The sequence below is a fragment of the Sinohyriopsis cumingii genome, chromosome 1, assembly GCF_028554795.1.
Source record: "Sinohyriopsis cumingii isolate HCF-2022 chromosome 1, ASM2855479v2, whole genome shotgun sequence".
In the NCBI taxonomy this organism is placed as follows: Eukaryota; Metazoa; Mollusca; class Bivalvia; order Unionida; family Unionidae; genus Sinohyriopsis; species Sinohyriopsis cumingii.
This window is the reverse complement of record NC_142961.1, coordinates 184,514,385-184,535,980: the sequence shown is the minus strand read 5'-3', so window position 1 is coordinate 184,535,980 and position 21,596 is coordinate 184,514,385. Positions and strand designations below refer to the sequence as shown.

Sequence of the window (21,596 nt, the reverse complement as noted above, 5' to 3'; positions counted from 1 at the left end):
TACCTCACTTGATTTAATGTGGACAGATTATCAAAGTTTTTAATATATGTTGTTGTTGTAGTTGTAGGGTTTAATGCCATTTTTCAGCACACATGGTGGCCAGTATTAATGGTGGAGAAAAAATCCAGGAAATCCCCAGAAAGAACCACCAACCCTCGGGAAGCTACTGACAAGCTTTCTCACATACCCAGACTCGAACCTACGCAGACAGAGGTGAGATGGCAGTGATCCATAATGGACAGCGCTTTAGACCACTCGGCCACTCAGGGCCCCTTTTAAAATAGGAAAAGTCACAAACTTAAAATCCCTAGTGACACAATTTGGAACCACAATATCTGCACCATCTCTATCCCATGGATTTGACAAATCTCATGATTTCTTATTGTGGGATGCTGTTCAATTCCTAGGTAAAGATAAGTTTTAATTTTGAAGGTTTCCTTGTCGCTTTATATGTTTATGATACGATTCTGGGGTCCTACCTAGCTGAGACACTAAAGCAATGAAAAACTGCCTCATTTCATGTGACATTTGACATGTCACATTCTCTTGCTGAATCATCATGTTGTTGATGGCTTTTTTGACAGCAATTAAATGCATGGCAATAATATCATTTCCTGTAATAATCAGCATTCGAATTGCTACTAACAGGAATGACCACTGTGTGCTATCAGATATTATTACCCAAGTACTAATGTGAGAACCACCTACAATACTACATGGCCCCTCAATGCAAGCATCTACATAGTGTTCATGGGTCTGTCGGTAAACAATTATGTTTTTTACTTCTGGAAAGCAATACAAAAATATATCTTGGAAAGATGCACACATGCCCTCAGCTAAACATCAGCTAAAAATGAAGATGAATGCATGCTCACTGAAGACACTAGATTAACACCTGCCAAATGTAAGGCCTTCTATTATGCACACTAACTTGAATACGTACTTGACACAAAATGTTTTCCCTCTGTAAAAATTGTAGGCACAGACAACATTGTTCTGTATCTACATTGTCAAGCCCTGAAAACTAGTTTGTTTCCATATAAGGGTTAAAGCCAAATATATTATAGCAGTTAAAAAATAATGCATGTGCAAGATTTAAACTGAGTTTTAATCAAACTAAAAACATTATATGAAAATGGCATTAGGAGTGTTTGGTAATGGTAGTTGCAAGGAACCGATTATCAAAGATCAAGGCTTGAAATGTTTGATTTAGACTCAATGGTTCAGGGTCTGTAAGACCCTAAATTGCCCTGGTCCGCTTTAGCCATGATAGCAAAGTCTGACATGCAGATGTGTATTACAGTGAATTACCATAAATGAAATACAGGACAAATAACAAAATTAAAATGAACTTAAATTTTAGACAACTACTTTATTGCTTATTTATTTATAGAAATATTTTACTAACCATACCATTTTGAAATTTTCATATCACCTGATCATGCCACTGGCCCTCCTTGAATCTCATTGCTGCAGTCTACCAAAACTTCAAATCTAAATGTATTCTAACACCCAAATAGAACAAAATTGTCCATTCAAAGCTCATTCAGTAAAACTGATGGGAAAACACATATTAAGTCAATCTATATGCAGTCTGTAGCCCACTAAGTAAGAGTTTACTTAGCAGAGAATCCAAGTTTTCATAGATATTTAATACCATTACAGATTTTTACATTTTTGTTGTTGTCAAAATATTCAAAATATAGTTGGTACCGTCAGAGAAAACTCAGACTACTTGCCAGATTGCTAAACCTCAAATTAACATATTAACATATCAGAATGTACATGTCAAATGCTCTGCTTTATCAGAAAGACAAAAACAGTAGGCAATGGTCTCATAGAGACAGAAATCAACTAGTTCTGGTCCCTCTGATGTGGTGAGTATCTCATTGTGCACTCAGTTTTTTAAAGGTTCAAGATCAAGGCCTTGATGATTAGGAGGGGTATTTGTATTTACTATCAATAGCCTGTCTGAAGAATACAATTTGCTATTTGCTCGTTTCACATGATATCAATGGATCAGTTATAAAATTGGACGTGCACTTGAAAAACTGGCTGAAACTCTGTGTATGCCATACTCAACAGAATATACATGACCTATTGTCACCATACTCAACCCACAGCCAAGACTTTTTCAGCGAATCTGGAAAGCCCAAATTGTTTATTTATATCAAAATTTCTGTCCGTTTTGGAACTGAAATATTTAAAGCCCTGTTGTGCAACATTCCTTGTCGCAGATGAATTCCCTATAGAACTTGTTTCTTGTCTTCAACCATACGTAAACTCGTAGCATTTAGAACATATGATAATCGAATACTATTGATGCTAAGTTTTAACTATGGTTGAGTGAGAACAGTCAAATATTTGATTGACTGAGATCAAGCTTAGAATGGCGATCAGCATACTGCATGCTAGAATTGGAGATTTCCTGTTAAATGTTACACCACCCCTTCACAAACTGATTAATGTAGGCTTGCATCTGTGCACTTTTAAGACTGTTCAGATGTTCTAGGATTAGAAAGCACATTTTCTTCCATTCAGGGAAATACAAAAAAATAAATATGAAAATTAATTTTAAAAATTGTATTAAAGTTCTGATGAGCTAGTGATGCTTATATATGATTGGTCTGCAGCTATACAAAATATTTGGTCTCCTGGATCTCAGACCACCCACATGGGCTGGTATCATTGCTTACAATTTATCTGTCATAATGTACTATATAACAATATAATATAATTATTATATAGTACATGTATGACAGATAGTAAAATTGTAAGCATCAACATCCCTGTAGGACCACCTTAATGTTTACATCCTGATTAAAGTGTGACATTACAATAAAATCATCTCACGCAGCAGTAATGACATGCCTTGCTTACTAATGCCTCTATTATGGTATCTTCTCAAGTTGTTAAATGGACCTATATGCTCACTTTAAAAGATAAGTCCCCTTCAGATCAGTGTTTGATTAAGGAAAACTTGTGATTCTTCAAAAGATGTCATATGAACTGTCAACATGCAAAAACTAAAGCAGTTTAAAAAGCTAAAATGATAGGCACCTGCTAAAGTGTATGCAAAAGACGTCATTGATAACTTCATATCACTTCCCAAAATTTATATTTTCCTTTTACATTTGGTAAAGATAAATTACTAAAGCCCAATAATTACAGATAATGGCATACACTTCACCAAGGAATACACAAACATGTAGATAAAAAAATCTGAATATCACAACCTTTACGGATATCAATACTCATTACACAATATTTAGATACATTATTGAACAATTCTGAACACAGATAAAATACTTTGTACCACTGTGTCAACACAGATAAAATATTCTGTACCACTATATCAACACAGATAAACTACTATGTACCACTGTATCAACACAGATAAAATATTGTGTACCACTGTATCAACAGATACAATACGTTGTACCACTATCATCAAATATACAATATTTTGTACTAATGTATCAATCCAGATAAAATACTTGTACCACTGTATCAACACAAAAAAATACTCTGTACCACTGCATCAACACATATAAAATACGTTGTACCACTGTATCAACAAAGATACAATACTTTGTATCACTGTATCAACACAGATAAAATAATATGTACCACTGTATCAACACAGATAAAATATTGTGCACCACCGTATCAACACAGATAAAATATGTTGTACCACTGTATCAACACAGATACAATACATTGTACCACTGTATCAACAAAGATACAATACTCTGTACTACTGTATCAACCCAGATAAAATACTTTTACCGCTGTATCAACACAAATAAAATATGTTGTACCACTGTACCAACATAGATAAAATACTCTGTACCTCTGTATCAACACAGATAAAATACTCTACACCACTGACTCAACAGAGATAAAATACTTTGTACCACTGTTTCAACACAGATAAAATATTATACACCACTGTATGAACACAGATAAAATTTTATGTACCATTATATCAGCACAGCTAAAATGCTATGTAACACTGTATCAACACAGATAAAATACGGTGTACCACTGTATCAACACAGATAAAATTCTCTGCACCACTGTAGCAACACAGAAAAAATATTCTGTACCACTGTATCAACACAGATAAAATACGTTGTACCACTGTATGAACACGGAAAAAATACTCTGTACCACTGTATCAACACAGATACAATGCTTTTTACCACTGTATCAACACAGATAAAATACTCTGTACCACTGTATCAACACAGATACAATGCTTTTTACCACTGTATAAACAAAGAAAAATATTGTGCCACTGTATCAGCACAGATAAAATAATATTTACCATTGTATCAACACAGATAAAATACTCTGTACACTGTATCAACACAGATATAATACTATACACCACTGTATCCACACAGATAAAATACTTTGTACCACTGTATCAACACAGATAAAATACTCTACACCACTGTAACAACACAGAAAAAATAATATGTACCATTGTACCAACAGAGATAAAATACTCTGTAACACTGTATCAACACATAAAATACTGTCCCACTGTATCAATATGATGACTTAACTGATGACTTTTCTGGATTTGACATCTTAAATTCGTCAATTTTACTCTGACTTTGACATCTTAAACTCCACAATCCCACTCAGACTTTGACATCATACAATCCAGTCCCAATCTGACATCTTAAACTCCACAATCCCACTTGGACTTTGACATCTTAAACTCCACAATCCCATATGAGTTTGACATCTTAAATTCCTCAATCCAACTCTGAGTTTGACATCTTAAATTCCTCAATCCAACTCTGAGTTTGACATCTTAAATTCCTCAATCCCAATTTGAGTTTGACATCTTAAACACCTCAATCCCACTTTGAGTTTGACACCTTAAACTACTCAATCCATATGATTGAAAGACTCCACCGATCCTGTACTGGATGATCAAACACTGTGGATCATACAGAATGATCCCTGAAACATCTAATGCACTTGTACATTTGAAGGTGTCTTCATCGCCAACTATTTAATACCGGGGTGTTTTAAACTGAGACAAGTACACCCAGAGCATTTAAAACTGCCTTTGTTCTACAGGGGTGATTCTGCTATTATTTTGAAATATGCCAATTGAATGTTAGTAAATTTTGTGTGCAAGAAATTTCGCATCACTCCATTTGAATCTTCAGTATGTGTTAACAATTTGGAACCATGATTTTACTTTCTATCCATAATGCAAGTTATATTAATTGTGCAAATGCACGGCATTGTTTATGAGTCCTTTTAATCAAAAGAAGTCCAGGTCCAAGCTGGATCCAAGTATTTTAAAGCCAAATAGTATTTAACTAGTACATATAATCGTTATCATGAACTTTTGTACAGCTGACTTTTCAACATTACAAATCAGTTTGCAATGAGAAGGTACTCAAACATTTTTCTTCATAAAAATGAATTGTCAGCACATTTTCAACAAAGAATGGTGTGATTCTTGAAAACTGAATTTGTAAATGAAAATGAACAATGTTGTGACCACTGACCAAGATTTTTAAATAATTACCATATATACCCATTTATAAGTCAACTAAATTACAATTTAAACCCCTCCCCCTCTTCGATGCCTACAAAAAGTAAATTTCTCCTTGACCATCCATCAAGTCAGGGTGTATTTTCCAAATCTGATCTGTCTGATGGCTTCACATGTTATCAGCAATTCAGAGTTACCTTTTGGAAAAATAAACAAGCCAAACAGATAGATAGATAAGAAAATAAATACAAAACCAGCGTAAAATACAAGTGTTATGTGTATTTAATTTATATTGTCTGCTTGATGTTTGTCAATGACTGAGGGTATAGTTTTAGCTTACCTGACTTTTGTCATTTTTATTATAAAGATGTTTGCTTTGAGTTCAATGCCTAACCTTTTTTTTTTACAAACTTTGAATGTTCTGGCAGTTGACTTGTTAACAATTTGATGGAAGTTTTCATTAAAATGATCCACATCTTGGCATTGTATTGTGTCTTTGGTCAAGTTGATATATATAGAATGGGATGAGGTGAGTAATTATTCATTCTTCTTTTAAGTTCAACCTGTAGAATCATTTACTGTTGTTTTCAGATATGATCTGAGAAAAATCTTTACTTAAATTATTCAGTGGAATTACAAAGTGCTCACTGATGTTTTGGACTAAAACACTATTCTATGGTTTATTGTTAATTCATTCAGAGACTTTCTGGATTACATCAGTGTGATACATCAACCAATTCAATATTACTGGAATTCATTTGGAATACTCTTTACCTTTGGAGTTTTGATATAAAATGTATTGTGTATCTTTGGATTTTTAACACAGCTTTAACAATTTGAGTCGTATCGCTATGATGTCTGCAGTGTGGCAGTTTACAGTGATCTCTAATACTGCGGTATCATGCAGCAGACAAGTAGCATCATGTCCCACCCAGACAAATTAATCTGACAGCAAGACAACCAGTCCTAAAACTGAGACCACCGAGTCATAAAACAATTATAGTATAAATAAACTTTTGAATTCATTAAAATCCATAATGCCTGACATTTTAAATCCATGATAAATTCATGAATTCAAGTACAGGTCACATCCCAATAAAAATTGTTCAGAATAATCCAATTCAAAATGTCCAGCAATATGTTACATTTCATGCATCTTAGTAACAACAATCAAAGTTTTTAAGTCCACATTTTCTTTTATTCACAGGATCCTATAAACGTCACTACCTAATGTCATCTGGTACAAAGTCCAAGAATTCATCCACATGTAAGTTTTGAAATCCTAAATATCATGTATTCATTGTAAATCGTCATCATCAAGTTAAAAATATCATCCAACTAGGTGTCCTTGGCTTCACTGTCATATGGAAATGCTTATGTAAAGACTGCGGTCTGTAAAGAGCACACTGCTTATACAGTTTGTGAAATCTAGTAAAGGCAGAAAATGAACATATGTCAATTATGTGGCAAGATCACAGGGAGTTTAAATAACCACATTATGTTACTTGGCACTGAACAAGTATCAAACTCACAGCTCATTCAAGGGGTTGTCACATCGAAAAGCAAAGTAGATATTGCTTTTACAAGTTAAGGGATTAAGGTCAAACAAGTGCAAAACTTTACTATTCACTACTAGCTTGGAAATTATCAGATGGGAATTAATTCAAATCTATGGCAAAGGAAAATATAAATAAATCAAAGCTTTTATTTGCATCAAAAACAGTGTTTATACAGCAAAGCATGAAATATAATACAAGTACAGGTTGTTCAGACATGAAGCAAACTGGAAGCAATATACCTACTAGCAGACACTCACAGTAAACAACAGACAGATGACACATGTTATGTAATATTTAATTGTCTATTAAATTTTAAAATTATTACAAACCAGATAGCTGTAGATACAAGTACTGTCTAATCAATACGTCAAGAAACTAATCAACATAGTGCATACCATAAACACATTTCTGAATGGGTATGAGCAAGTAAAAAATATCAGAATTAACAGTATTTCTATGTAATACAAACCTCTCTTGGTTTACAGTATTACCCCTGGATTTATCAAAGTTTTGTATATGTTGTAACATGACCCCTACTTTGCAAGAATAAAATTATCTGCACAACACCTGACCTATATGCGAGTATGAAGGTTAGTTAATGTTACATTAAAAGAATAACAGCAACTATTACAACAGAAAATTGATTTAAATTGTTTGGTTAAGAAGGTTTATTTCAACCCAGATATGTTGTTTTCTATATAAAATTGTTTCATTATAATTATATTTTAATGCTTTAATTGGGAAATGGACCATTTATTACAAATAAATGTTCTTACACATTTTGAAAAATGCTTTGTTCAGTTTGTTGAACTTTGAAACTTTCTCACGTAACTAACTTTAATAAATATATCTGTCAAGCTACTTACAAAACCTAGTTTTCTGAAATAAAAAAATCCTACTAATCGGTTTGCAATGCTATGGAACAATACAGAAAATTTTCCCATATATTGTTTAGTATGGTTGGTTCAGTCTGATTTAGTAATTTGAAAATTATCAATATACTTACTGCATAATTTCCTTCTGATGTATTCCTTCTTCCAACATACCAAAACAATGGCTGTGATCACAGTCAATGCAAGGACAATAATGGTTGCTATTATCCCACCAGGCATAGAACTGCTTTGATTCTGAGGTTGTATTTCTGAAACTTTAGATACAGTATCCAGTAAGAATAGCAGTGTTGACAGAAAAACGGACTGACAGGTTATTTATATATGATAGGTAGGTAGGTAAGTATGTGGTAGGTAGATAGGAAGTGACGCATGTAGCCTGATTTAATAAATAATCACATGCATGAAAAGAGATTGATCTGCCAGTTCCTATGAATGACTGCACCAATACAATTCTACATATACCTAATATGTCATACTGATCTGCATGGTAACAGAGTCTCATCCAGAAAAGCTGCTGCCATCTCCTGATTTACACCAGAGGGATCTACCTACTCTTCTTATTTACATAACCTGGATTTTTGATTGACTGAAGCAGATACAATGGTGCAAACATCTCCTGAAGCTCACTAAACTCCTCTGTTCACATCTGTCAAAATCTCCTTGTTTATAAATCAGAACCTGTTGATGTTGATGTTGGCCCGCTTCATGTCCTTCCTCAAGATCTCTTTGTAATGTAGGCATGGCCATCCAGTCGGTCGTGCACCTTCTGCTAGCTCAACATATAGCAGGTCCTTGGGGATGCGGCCTGTGTCCATTCTCTTGACGTGGCCGAGCCAGTGAAGGCGCCTCTTGCTGAGAATGGAGAACATGCTGTTCATATTGGTGCGTCCCAGAACCTCTGTGTTGGGTACTTTGTCCTGCCACTGTATGTACCGAATGTTCCACATGCATCTCAGGTGGAAGCTTTTGAGTTACCCCTTGTGTCTCGCATAGGTGATCCATGTTCGCTTCTGTAAATAAGTGTGCTCAGCACAAGTTTTAACCTAATACTAACTAAATGTAAACTGTCGTTATCTGTGTGACAGACGATGTGCCACAGTCGTAGTGGATGGTAACAGTAAAATTGAACAATTTATCTAATGTGCATGTGTGTTTGAGAATTTTCTGTTCGCTTCTGCCCTTTATGAACAAAGATGGCAATTATGCCCACATCTTTCTTACTTTTCTGTCATATGACTGAGAAATGTTGATTTTATATAAAGCTGTGCTCCTAGGGTGTTGTATAAGGATCATTTAGTACAGGGAAGGACTGTGTGGTACATTGTGGGCCTGCCGACCTAATTATTTTGTCACTCCTTGGGGCTCATTTACGTACCTTATACTAACTAAATGTAAACTGTCGTTATCTGTGTGACAGATGATGCGTCACAATCGTGGTGGATAGCAATAGTAAAATTGAACAATTTCTCTAATGTACAGTTGTATGGTTGAGGATTTTCTGTTCACATCTGTCTTTTATGAGCAAAGATGGCAATTATGCCAACATCCTTCTTACTGTTCTGTCATATGACTGACAAATGTTGATTTTATTTAAAGATGTGCTCCTAGGATGTCGTATAAGGATCATTTAGTACAAGGCAGGATGGTGTGTTACACTTTGTGGGTCTGACAACCTAATTATGTTGTCACTCCATGAGGCCCATTTATGTACTAGCTGGAAAACATTTAAGCATTGAGTATATATTGTTGTAACAAGACCGCTATTTCACATTGATTTAGGTTCCAATTTGCCTGCCCAATCTGTCGGCGTGTCCACAAGCAATCATTTACACTCCAGAAAGACACTGTGCCTTTTTCCAAATGTTCCACAGGAACAAATCTAAACTTTAGTGGGAGTTAAAGATAATTTTGTATGGATGGATGGGCCAAATTAAATTTTTTATGAATAGTTACATCTTCAGACATTGTTTTGTATGTGGGCAAGAAATATGAAAATGTTAATATGCATTTACATTTGAGGCAAACCTTCCATGTATGCACTTGTTTAGATTTGACTTTAGATAGATTTTTATTTTCGTTATAGACTATATATAACAAATGCTTGAACAAAAGAAACATTTTCACCTGCCCCATACTGAATTTGGTAAATGCTTTGCATGTCAGCATTTTCTGTTTTCAATCTTGAAACTGTACTTTTGTGTAGGGAGACTTTAAGAGGTTTTATTTGACAGTCTGAGACATTTGTACAACCAAAAGTTTGATTGCTGAATTAATCTTTCCTTAGATCGTAGATTTGTTCCCCATAACAGTCACACATTCATAACATACAAAGTTAACTTTACATAGAGATTGTACTCAGTTACTCAAGTCCTGTCTGACTTTTCTTTGTTCAGCAATATATAATTCAGCATTAGTGGTAAAACCTCATTTGAAGACCAGTGATTTTTGTCTGACCAAAGTAGTAACAAATCTTTATCTTGAGTAAAGAAGGATCAAAGGAGACTTCAATTTGCTCAGAATGGACCTTCATGTTTGAACCTTTGATAATATCTTGCACTGAGAGGCCGTTATCAGCTTCATGTGTATGCTTTACTACAGCCTTGGTAATGCCATATGACATTATCACAGCTTTGATAATGCCATATCATATGATTACAGCCTTGGTAATGCCATATCATATTATCACAGCCTTCGTAAAGCCATATCATGTTACCACAGCCGTAGTAATGCCATAGCATGTTAACACAGCCTTGGTAATGCCATATCATGTTACCACAGCCTTGGTAATGCCACATCATTTTATCAACACCTTGGTAATGCCATATTTTATTATTACAGCCATGGTAAAGCCATATCATGTTATCACAGCCTTAGTAATGCTATATCATGTTATCACAGCTTTAGTAATGCCATATCATGATATCACAGCCTTGGTAATGCTATATCATGTAATAACATCCTTGGTAATGCCATATCTAATTATCACAGCCTTGGTAATGACATATCACGTCATCACAGCCTTAGTAATGCTATATCATGTTATCACAGCTTTGGTAATGTCATATCATGGTATCACAGCCTTGGTAATGACATATCATGTTATCACAGCCTTGGTAATGCCACATCATGTTATCACAGCCTTGGTAATGCCATATTTAATTATCACAGCCTTGGTAAAGCCATATCATGTTTTCACAGCCTTGTAATGCCATATGATGTTACCACAGCGTTGGTAATGACATATGTTATCAGAGCATTGGTAATGCCATATCATGTTATCACAGCCTTGGCAATGCCACATCATGTTATAACAGCCTTGGTAACATCATATCATGTTATCAACGCCTTGGTAATTACATATTATGTTATCACAGTTATTGAATGCTTCTCAATTGCAATAAAAACATTTGATAGTCGAACTTCTTGGGAGACTGGTTTTGTTTAATAAATGATTATCTGGTTAAATGATAATTCAAGGAACAGATCATATAAGAATTTAATAAATTTGGTACTTTACTTATTAGTTTGGAACTAATTAAGTTTTTTAACATTTAATGGGGTATTTCTTGAACAGTTATAAATGGAGAACTTCGCTACTAGACTGAGCCTTAATCATCAGTACATTAATCATGACATTTTGAGTACATCAGGCAGAATAGTGATCAAGTCTGTTTCAGAGTACATTCAAGTATATGTATATGGTTATATTTTGAGAGCGTTCTCGTAGCAATTAAGTTCTGTCATTTTAATGTGAAAAGATAACCTGGAAAGGGAATCACTAGCATAGTTTGTATTTTTTAGTGTGCCATAATTAAACTAGGATGTTCCTTTTTGGCAGGAAAGTATGCTGACAGCTTTGGACTAAATGCTTGAGTTTAATTCTTTTGCATAATGTTAATGCATTAATAAAATTTCATAGCCAATTTCCATAATATATGTATATGTAGTGCCTATTTAGAGATCTGAAAAATTATAAATCCAGAGGATATTCTACTGGTAAGTATGAGTGTCAAGTCCGTATTGTAAGTCCAGAAGATATTATGTTGGTAAATGTGATTTTCAAGTCCATATTGCAAGCCCAAAAGGGTGTGTGATTTAATGTGATTTGGATGTTTAATGTAGCTTTAAAAAAATTTCAATCATGTCGCTACGATGTCTGCAGTGTGACCCGTTTATAGTGATGTCTAGCACTGGTGCATCATGCCACAGACATGTAGCATGATGTCCCACCCAATCACATTATCCTGACACCAGGCCGACCAATCCTAACACTAACTTCTTAATGCTGAGCGCAATGCAAGTCAGCTGTTAGTACCATTTTTATAAGTCTTTGCATTGACTCGGCAGGGGACAGAACCCACATCCGAGGCGAACGCTCTAACCACTAAGCCACCGGAGCTGTAAGTCCAGAAGGTATTCTACTGGTAAATGTGAATATTAAGTTCGCATTATAAGTCCAAAAGGTATTCTACTGGTAAATATGAATGTCAAGTCTGTATTGTAAGTCCAGAGGGTATTCTACTGGTAAATGTGATTTTCAAGTCTGTATTTTACGTCCAGAGGATATTCTGTTGGTAATTGTGATTGTCAAGTCTGTATTGTATGTCCAGAAGATATTATACTGGTAAATGTTGAGTGTCAAGTCCTTTCAAAAGTGTAGCCATAATAAACCAGTGCAATCAAGTCAGGTGTTGATTGGAGTACTGACACCAATGCCTTACCATATAAATCTCGTACCTGCCTTAGTTTACATGGACAACTGAGGTTTGTAGAACAATAATCACAACTGAGAGATTAAGAGATGTTATACACAAGAACGTGTTGCTACTAAATTTAAAGTACATTAACATTATCCTAATCCATTTTTGTAGTGGATTCAGAGTGTCAAACCAAAGCAGCAGATCACTGATTTCGGTTACATTAGTCTAAAGTAAGTATATGGTGTTAACATATGATTTCTGATGACAAATTCATATTCATGTATTATTCGTGTAGGAACTTTTAACTTTTACAAAGATACCAATGACAAAATCCAGTATGACAAGAGTGATTACAATATTTTATGTTTTTACAAGTAAGCATTTTTATAAATAAAAGATGCGACGACATGGAGTTTAAAATTTAACACAGATTGTCTTATCAGCCAACAGAGAAAAATTTCAAAACATAATAACAGCCTCCTGTATTGATATACACAAAATACTGACTATCTACACAAGACGTGAATAGATATTTAGTGTATAAACGAAACCCCTTTTTGTTTATTTACTCTACTACCTTGTAGATCTCTACTAATAGCAAAGCCTACGTCTGAGATGTATTTAGAACCCACCCTGCCATTTCCATTTTGAATGATGGGGCACGAATGAAACGTATATGGGTGCTTAGCTCTATGATGTTGAGGATTGCTATTGACCTGGGCACAATGAACAATCTTAAATAAAACCGTGGCGATTTTACATTATGATATGTACATCTATTTATGTAGATATTTATTGATTTCTTGCTGTACATTATCTGCATTGAATGGGTCATTGGGGATGTCTGTAGCTGAACTGATCTGGACAATACAGATAGTGTGTCAAGTGTAAAACTGAGGACCTCTGAAACTACTTGCTGGATCCACTTATCGTCGTGGCCAATACTTTCCCATTGGACCACAAAGAATAGAAGCCTTTCCACCACTAGTATGTCTAGAAAGGGAAGCATGAAAATTGTGTCATTTGTTTCTTTACCGAAGTTAGCACTAAGAGAAAAATTAGGACGGCTATGGTTGCCTTCTCTTGCCTCTTGTCAACTTCAGTTCTCTAGAAACATGTCACCATATAGATATAAGATTAGTAGCACAGCTTCCGTGTCTGCTGTGTCCTAAGGGTGTCCTTTATATTGTTTCCTTTACTTCTTTTGGTGCCTGAAGCTGTGCAAGAGAGACATTTGTTTATTTGATGGCTTCAGAAATGCTGCCAGAATTTTGTCTTAAGGGGCTCCATCACTGTCACAGCAAAAATGGGGAGTAGAAAAAGGAGGAGTGGGAGGAGAAAATAGTAATATTTCGAAATTTACCTAACACTTCAATATCCATCCCTCTTTTTTCTTTCCTCACGCTGTTATAGCTGTACTGAAATCAAAATATTTTAAAGATGTTGGCTCTAGTTGTATAAGCATTAATCTGTTGTCTGTATCAGAGCTTAATCTGTGCCTTATTTGTGTATGAATATTGTTTTGTGCTGAGATCTCCTTTCTATAGATCACAGTCTGAAGAGCCAAATGTATATCTAGCTTAACCAGCTTGAATACGTTGGTTATGTACAATTTTCTACAGCTCGTAGATATTGTCTTTTTGATTCTTCTGCTCCAGAATAAGACTTTTCACTGACATACACCCTTCCAAAGTTTCCCTTTCTTAAGTCAGAAGTAGAAACATCAATGCGAAACAAGTTGTACTTAATTTTCGGCATTTGTGTTGTATTTTAATCCAAATCAATTATCTTAAGTCAAAACTTTGATGACCATTATGCCAGTTTCCTGTTCTGCTCTATTAGGGTTTTAAGTACATCAATTCCGTAGTGTGCTTTTTAAGATCTTTTAGTCATATAAATAACTTTCGTTTTCAATGTCAGTTTAGATTTTTATTAATTCATTTTGATCTTTAATCTTATACGGATATACCTTTTTGCACCAAAAGACCCCACAAGGCCAAATTGCTTGAGAAAAGAAATGAACATTGCACTCTACATTTAACTGGTCCAACTTTGTTTATGTAGGCTTGGTATTATGCCTTATCTACATTTAATTTTGAAATACCACTGAAAGATGGGTTGACCAGCATGCCAACTGTTTTTGCCCATCCAGCATGCACACTTTCTGGTTCAAAATCATTCACTGATATTTTCAATAAAACTTTCCCAACTCCATTAATCTGATACAGTTCATAAATTTAAAAATCATTGTCATCATCATCATCAGCTATTCTTTTCTGAATTAAATCATTATCTAAAGATGAATCACGTCAGAAATCAGCCATTTGGTGTTCAAAGCAGCCCATATTTTAAGCACTCATCTGTAAAACATTTTTGATGCAAGGTTCAAACTATGACATAATGCATCTCACATGACCCAATATGCCAATTAAATTAGGTTTAACAACTATTCATGTGAATCCAAAGAACCCAGATATATCAACAAAAGGCTGCATGAAAACGAGACTGATGTGACAAGCACTACCCCTACCACTACCTGCAGTATTACTGATGTCACCACGTTATGGGTTAAACAGTTAAATACAAATTGTATACTATGCAGAGTACATTTTTTATATGTGACTTCAAATGAATTTGCAGTAATACTCATGTATCTTTGCTCTCAAAGTACATAAATTCGTTATTTTTTGTGTCCATAGTTCCCAAATTTGCAAATTGTGGCAGCATTTCTGTGACTTGTGAATGTAGTTCCTCTACGTGCTTGAAGTGAATCAGATTAGAAGAGAATCTAAACTTGTCTTGTGATGGTCTTTCAGGCAATGTGGACAATACATATATCTTTCCTGCACTTGAATATTTCTCTTTGCTGTTACAGTGTTGGGTAGGGGATGTTGAACAGTGTGTGTGTGTGATTTAGATTTTAACGTAGCTTTAACAATTTTCCAGTCATATCGCTACGGTGTCACATCGTCTGCAGTGTGGCAGTTTAAAGTGCCACCAGAGATGTCAGGGGTGTTGAACAGCTCTGTTTAGGACTGGCATGTTTTTGCGGAGTTTTACACCATATTTCAGCAAACTAAAAGCACAGAAAGAACCAATGATCCATGGAAGGCTACTGTCAAACATTATAAAATACCCATGCTGGTTAAGCTGGGACTCGAGCTCACATAGACAGAGAAGATGTGTGAGTGATCTGTAAAGGCCTTGGACTATTTGGTAACCCAAGGTCCTCTCTGTTTTGGGCTTGCACCATCTGAGAAACGGGATCCCATATGTGTCCCATGGTATTCAAGGTAGGAGATGATAAAGTATTTTGTGTCTGTTGGAAGAATATACCCGGTACCAAGTCCTTAACAGAACTTGTTGCAATGCAGCACCAATGACTATGTGTCATTAAATGACTTCCAGTCCATGCATACTGACTAGGATTTGCATCCCATTGGCTGCAATGTCTTTATGTACAATTAGCATGTTCATTTGAAAAAATCAAATGTAAGTCTTATATAACCTCCTACTAAAATCTGCTTAATGGCGTCATAGCCATGTCACACTGGTTCATTCATCCTGGTTAGTAAAGGAACTGATGCGAGAAGTTTTGACCAGTCTTTTGATTGCACAGGGGAGGATAAAACTGGTGGCACAAGCAAAAGTATTCCTCGTTTGACACTTGGAAACAGATTCATTTTGTTATAGTAAAATCAAGCGAAGACTATGAAGCTTGTGAGCATACGTCATCATCGCCATGTGAATGGGATGCTGCTGACGCAATTCTGTGCAATCTGATATGTAGCTGGAGGAAACTGTCCAAATATGCACAAAATGTTCTGAAATGGGATACGGTTACTTTGAAGTGTTCCCTCTGAGGAAAATGTGTATAAACGCACTAAATCCATATTTTGTGTATACTGGGGAACTAAACTGGGCACAGGGTGAATCAAGTGATCTGTGACACTATGATGTGGATGATCCAAGTGAGTGCCAGTGTGGTGTGGAATAGGCAAACTGGATAAAGACCCTCTGCATTGAAGTCAGGATGTATACTAATGGCATTCGCATTTGTCAATGGGCGCTTCTGCCCCTATCCCTGCTCTGCTGTCTGTATTGTAGTCCACCAACAATCATTACAAGTGGTGCATACGTGATACATGTAAAATAATGATATCATGACTAGCACCTCGTGTGGACACCAAGGCCAAAGAAATCAATGATCTGATAACTGACCTATGTGAAGACTTCGACCTACAGTACATTACAAAATAGACACCTTTCTTTCTTCAGAACCAGGATGTCGACCTAAGTCTCTACCACTGAGACAAAATTCATTTAAGCAGAAACAGAACTTCTCAACTACTGAGAAATATTAACACGTATGCCCCCATTTTCAGACACAATAATGAAGAGTACTGTCTCTACTGTGGTGAACTGGGCATATGACACAGGTATGCCATCATGGCAAACAGATTGAGTGCTTCAGATGCCATAAATATGGACACAAACAAAGACTTTGTCCACCAATATATATTAGGAAGATGGCAAACAGGAGAATGCCATTGCTTCATTTACAACAAATCTAAATGTACCTAGTGAGACTCTTGACTCTAACTATTCAATGGACACTATTGTAGATGCAAATGTAAATGGATTTTCAGGATTTGTATGTGACTTTGAAGATGCCAATATATATGAACATTTAAATATAGAAATAGGATGTCAGAATGATAAAAGTAGTATGGAGACAAGCTCACTGAGTACCCCATTGCACAATGACATACATATAATTGATATGAAACTAAATACAATAGGTTTTAACATAGGTTACTTAAATGTACAAGGCATAGTGGGAAAAATAGACCAGATAAAGTTATCGTTGTCTTCCAAGGAAAATAATATACATGTTTTAGTTCTCACTGAAACCAAATTAAACGCTAACCACAATAATGATCTATTTCACTGTCAAGGCTACAATAAACCATAACGTAGAGACAGAGAGACAGCAGGGAGGGGGTCTTGTTGTATACATTAGGGAAGATGTAAATGTAGAAAAGCGACTTGACTTGGAGTCACATGAAACTGAGAGTATCTGGGTGGAAATTTTTCAAAATAATGCAAAATCATTCCTAGTTGGTTTTATTTATAGGCCACCTTCCTCCAAAGCAATCTGGAATAATAACTTCTTGAAACAAATGGAAAATTTTCTAGCACAGGAGAAACATATATACTCGGAGATATAAATAAGGACCTTCTCAATACTGAAATAAGGAACAACTGGATGGAATTTATTGAATCATTAGGCCTAGACCAGCTGGTAAATGAGCCTACAAGGGTAACAGAAAAATCGAGCACTCTTACTGATCACATTTATACCAACCTACCAGACAATGTGGCTTGTTTCAATGTACTGAATGATGGTCTTAGTGACCACTATCCTATTTTTTTGACAAGAAAGGTTAAATGCAAGAAAAATAAGACAAATACACACAAAACGATCAATTACAGATCGTTCAAACATTTTAATGAAGAAAAATTTGTCAATGACCTATATAAAGTTCCATGGAATATGATCCAAAATTTGGATGACATAGATGAAGCCATGAGAGTGTGGACTGACTTTTTCACGGATGTAGTATCTAAGCATGCACCACTGAAAGTGCATCGAGTAAAGACTGAAATTCAACCTAATTGGCTTACTACTGAAATCCTAGATGCTATGAAAACACGAGACCAATTCAAGGCTATGGGAAACCATGCACAGTATAAAGTATGTAGAAATAAAATAACAAGTATGATTAAAAAAGCTAAAAAAACCTTAAGATCAATCATTGCTTGAAAACAAAAAGAGCAACACAAACTCCATTTGGAAAGTCTTCAATGAACTCACTGGAGGAATGCAAAAAAAACAGGCAAATAAAAGTCACTCACTTCTAGTAAATGACACCATAGTCACTGATGACACTGACATTGCAAATGTTTTCAATGATTTTTTCACCAACATTACCACAAAGTTAAAAGAACCGGTGATAGAAAACAACTTTAATGAACTGAAAACGTTCTGCAGCAGAAAAATCTCTAAGTAGGTATGTTTCTCTATCCCACCAGTATCAAAAATCTTTGTCAAAAAATGTCTCAGTGAACTTGATACCAAGAAAGCTACAGAACTTGATCAGATTGGTCCACGACTCATTAAATCTTCTGCCTCTGCTATTGTAGATAGCATAACATTCAAAATTAATTTAAGTATTGCAACTTCATTTGTCCCCAAAATATGGAAAACTGCAAAAGTAACTCCTTTCGCAAATCTGGTTCTAAGGATGATGCTGATAACTACCGACCAATCTCAATACTACTAAACTTGTCTAAATTAATTGAAAAACATGTCCATAACTCATTCATGTCATATTTAACCAAACACTTGCTGTTACACTCTAATGAATAAGGCTTTAGACAGAAACATTCCTGTGAGACTGCCTTGATCTCCCTAACTAATAAATGGCTTCAAGCACTTGACCAAGGTAGAATAATAGGATCTGTATTTGTAGATCTCAGGAAAGCTTTTGACATGGTGGATCATGAAATCCTTTTGAAGAAACTGAAAATCAACCAGTGTGATGAAAGAACAATTAGATGGTTTACTTCTTAGTTAAGTGAGAGAACACAACATGTTTACATAAATAATGTTCTGTCTGAACCTGGAACGATTAGATATGGAATACCACAAGATTCAATCCTAGGTCCATTACTATTCATTTTATTTATTAATGACCATCCACTCTTACTAAGAGACTCAATATCATCTACACATCTCTATGCAGATGACACAACATTGTCAGACATCCAAAACACAAAGCATGAACTCGAAACTTCTTTACAGAATGCCCTAAACAAACTGGAAAACTGGTGCACATGTAATGGCATGGTGGTAAATACTGGTAAAACTAAAATATTACTTATCTCAACATGGCAAAGAAGGACAAATCTTGATAGTGATGAACTATGTCTGACATGGAAGGATACAAATTTGCAAATAGTCTGTCATGATAGACTACTTGGTGTTCTGGTAGATAACAACCTATCATGGACTGAACATATCAAACGTATCAGTAAAATGTCAATTCAAAGTTTATGGCTTCTCGGTAGAACAAGACATTTTCTCCCTCAAAGGCACAGAAAACTATTTTGTAACAGTTACATACAACCCTATATAGACTACTGTAATACAGTATGGGGTAATTCAAATGATAAAAACATAGCAAAGCTGGAACATTTTCAAAAAAAAAGATCATTTAGGCTAATATCAATCATAAAGAAAGCAAGGAAAATTTAGCTGCTAAGTTAAACATATTACCTATTAAAGACCTAATCTGTTTGAGAAAAGCCAAATAATTGTACAGGATATCTCATAATAATGCTCCTGAATATTTAAAATCACTATTCCAGCATAGGCTACCTGGTAATACTCCCCACCTGTGATCCATGTCTACCAAACAGTATAAAATTAACGAACCAAATAAGGAGTAATTTAAAAAAGTTTCCAATACTCTGGAACTCTGCTCTGGAATAGTATTCCAGTTGAGATTAGAAATGCCCACTCTATTTCCTTCTTCCAAACCCAATATATACCGTGACTTCAGAAATGCAGCTAACATAAATAAATTCCTTTGTACGAGGGCCTCAAAGTAGATTAGTGTTTAGCTAATTGTCTTGCCCTCTTTAAATAAGGTCATTATTTGTATTGTTATTATTAATATATCAGACAGGCCGGCTAGAGAATATAGAGCTGAGCAGAGAATATATATATATATATATATATATATATATATATATATATATATATATATATGTCAATGTGTAGCAAGGCATGAATTCTGCTTATGAGCTCACATAGTGAACATACCATGCTACACACTATATGAAAATTTCTCTGTGAGGAAGACCAACATTGTAGCTATAATAAAGAAAAAGTACTGAAACACCACTTTAATACTTGCAAAGTGGATGCTATAGTATCGATTGTAATGAACACTTACCTGTAGGAAAAACCAACTAACCATCTATACAATTAAAATCACTGAAATATTGCATACAATAACTATTACAAAGTAAACACTTTGACTGGACTATTTACAGAAATCTTACCTGCATATATCCGACTATAGCGGAAATTATACACCATGTTATTGAGCATTGTGTAGCATACACAATACATTCTCATAAAACAAGAGTCTGAGAGGGTGCCCTAACAACCAGAGTTTGTATGTATAAAGAGAGTCTTTGTGTTTAGGTACAATAACTCCTTGATTTGGATATACATGGCGGCCAGACTATCTGCTAGAGGAGAAATCTAAAACCCTGGGAAGGACTAATGACCCACAGGAAGGTACTGGCTGTCTTTCTCACATACCCATCCTGGCTGAGCTGAGACTCAAACCCACGTGGACAGTGGTGAGATGTTAGTGATCTGAAGGGGCTAGCATCTTAGGCCAGCAGCCCACCCTAACCTCCTTGTGCACCTCCCCAATAATAATCTACAAAGGTTTATCATTAATTTAGTTCTTGTAGATTCCTTTTTGTTATTAAGTATTGAATTTTAATTTGGCCTCATGAAAATGTAATTTATGACTTTATCTAATTCCATGTTTGTTGGTGCACCTAGTGACATCTTAAGTATCTTTTTCAAACTCTATAATTGAATGAATGCTGCAGAAGGGAAGAGACAGCAAGGATGGAAATTACTGGACAATTGCGACAAGGACTAGAATGTAAATCTGTATGTCTTGCGCATACAAGAAGTTGGAGTGATGAAAGAAAAGGTTCACTTAAAAAGCGTAGATAACAAAATAAACAACACTGGAATGCCTCAGAAAGAAAGAGACCACAAGGAAGAATATAAGTTCAGGACAATTAAAATGATAAGAACTAA

General features: G+C 35.2%; 1 protein-coding gene across 1 annotated transcript in view; it reads right to left on the bottom strand.

Moving 5' to 3' along the window:
* The window catches only part of LOC149808522 (uncharacterized), a 91,929-nt gene that overhangs the window by 30,933 nt on the left and 39,400 nt on the right, over positions 1–21,596 (bottom strand). Inside the window, exon 7 of the mRNA XM_089978445.1 lies at positions 8,093–8,233. Within this exon, the coding sequence (XP_089834571.1) occupies positions 8,093–8,233 (141 nt within the window). The remainder of the gene's footprint in view (positions 1–8,092; positions 8,234–21,596) is intronic.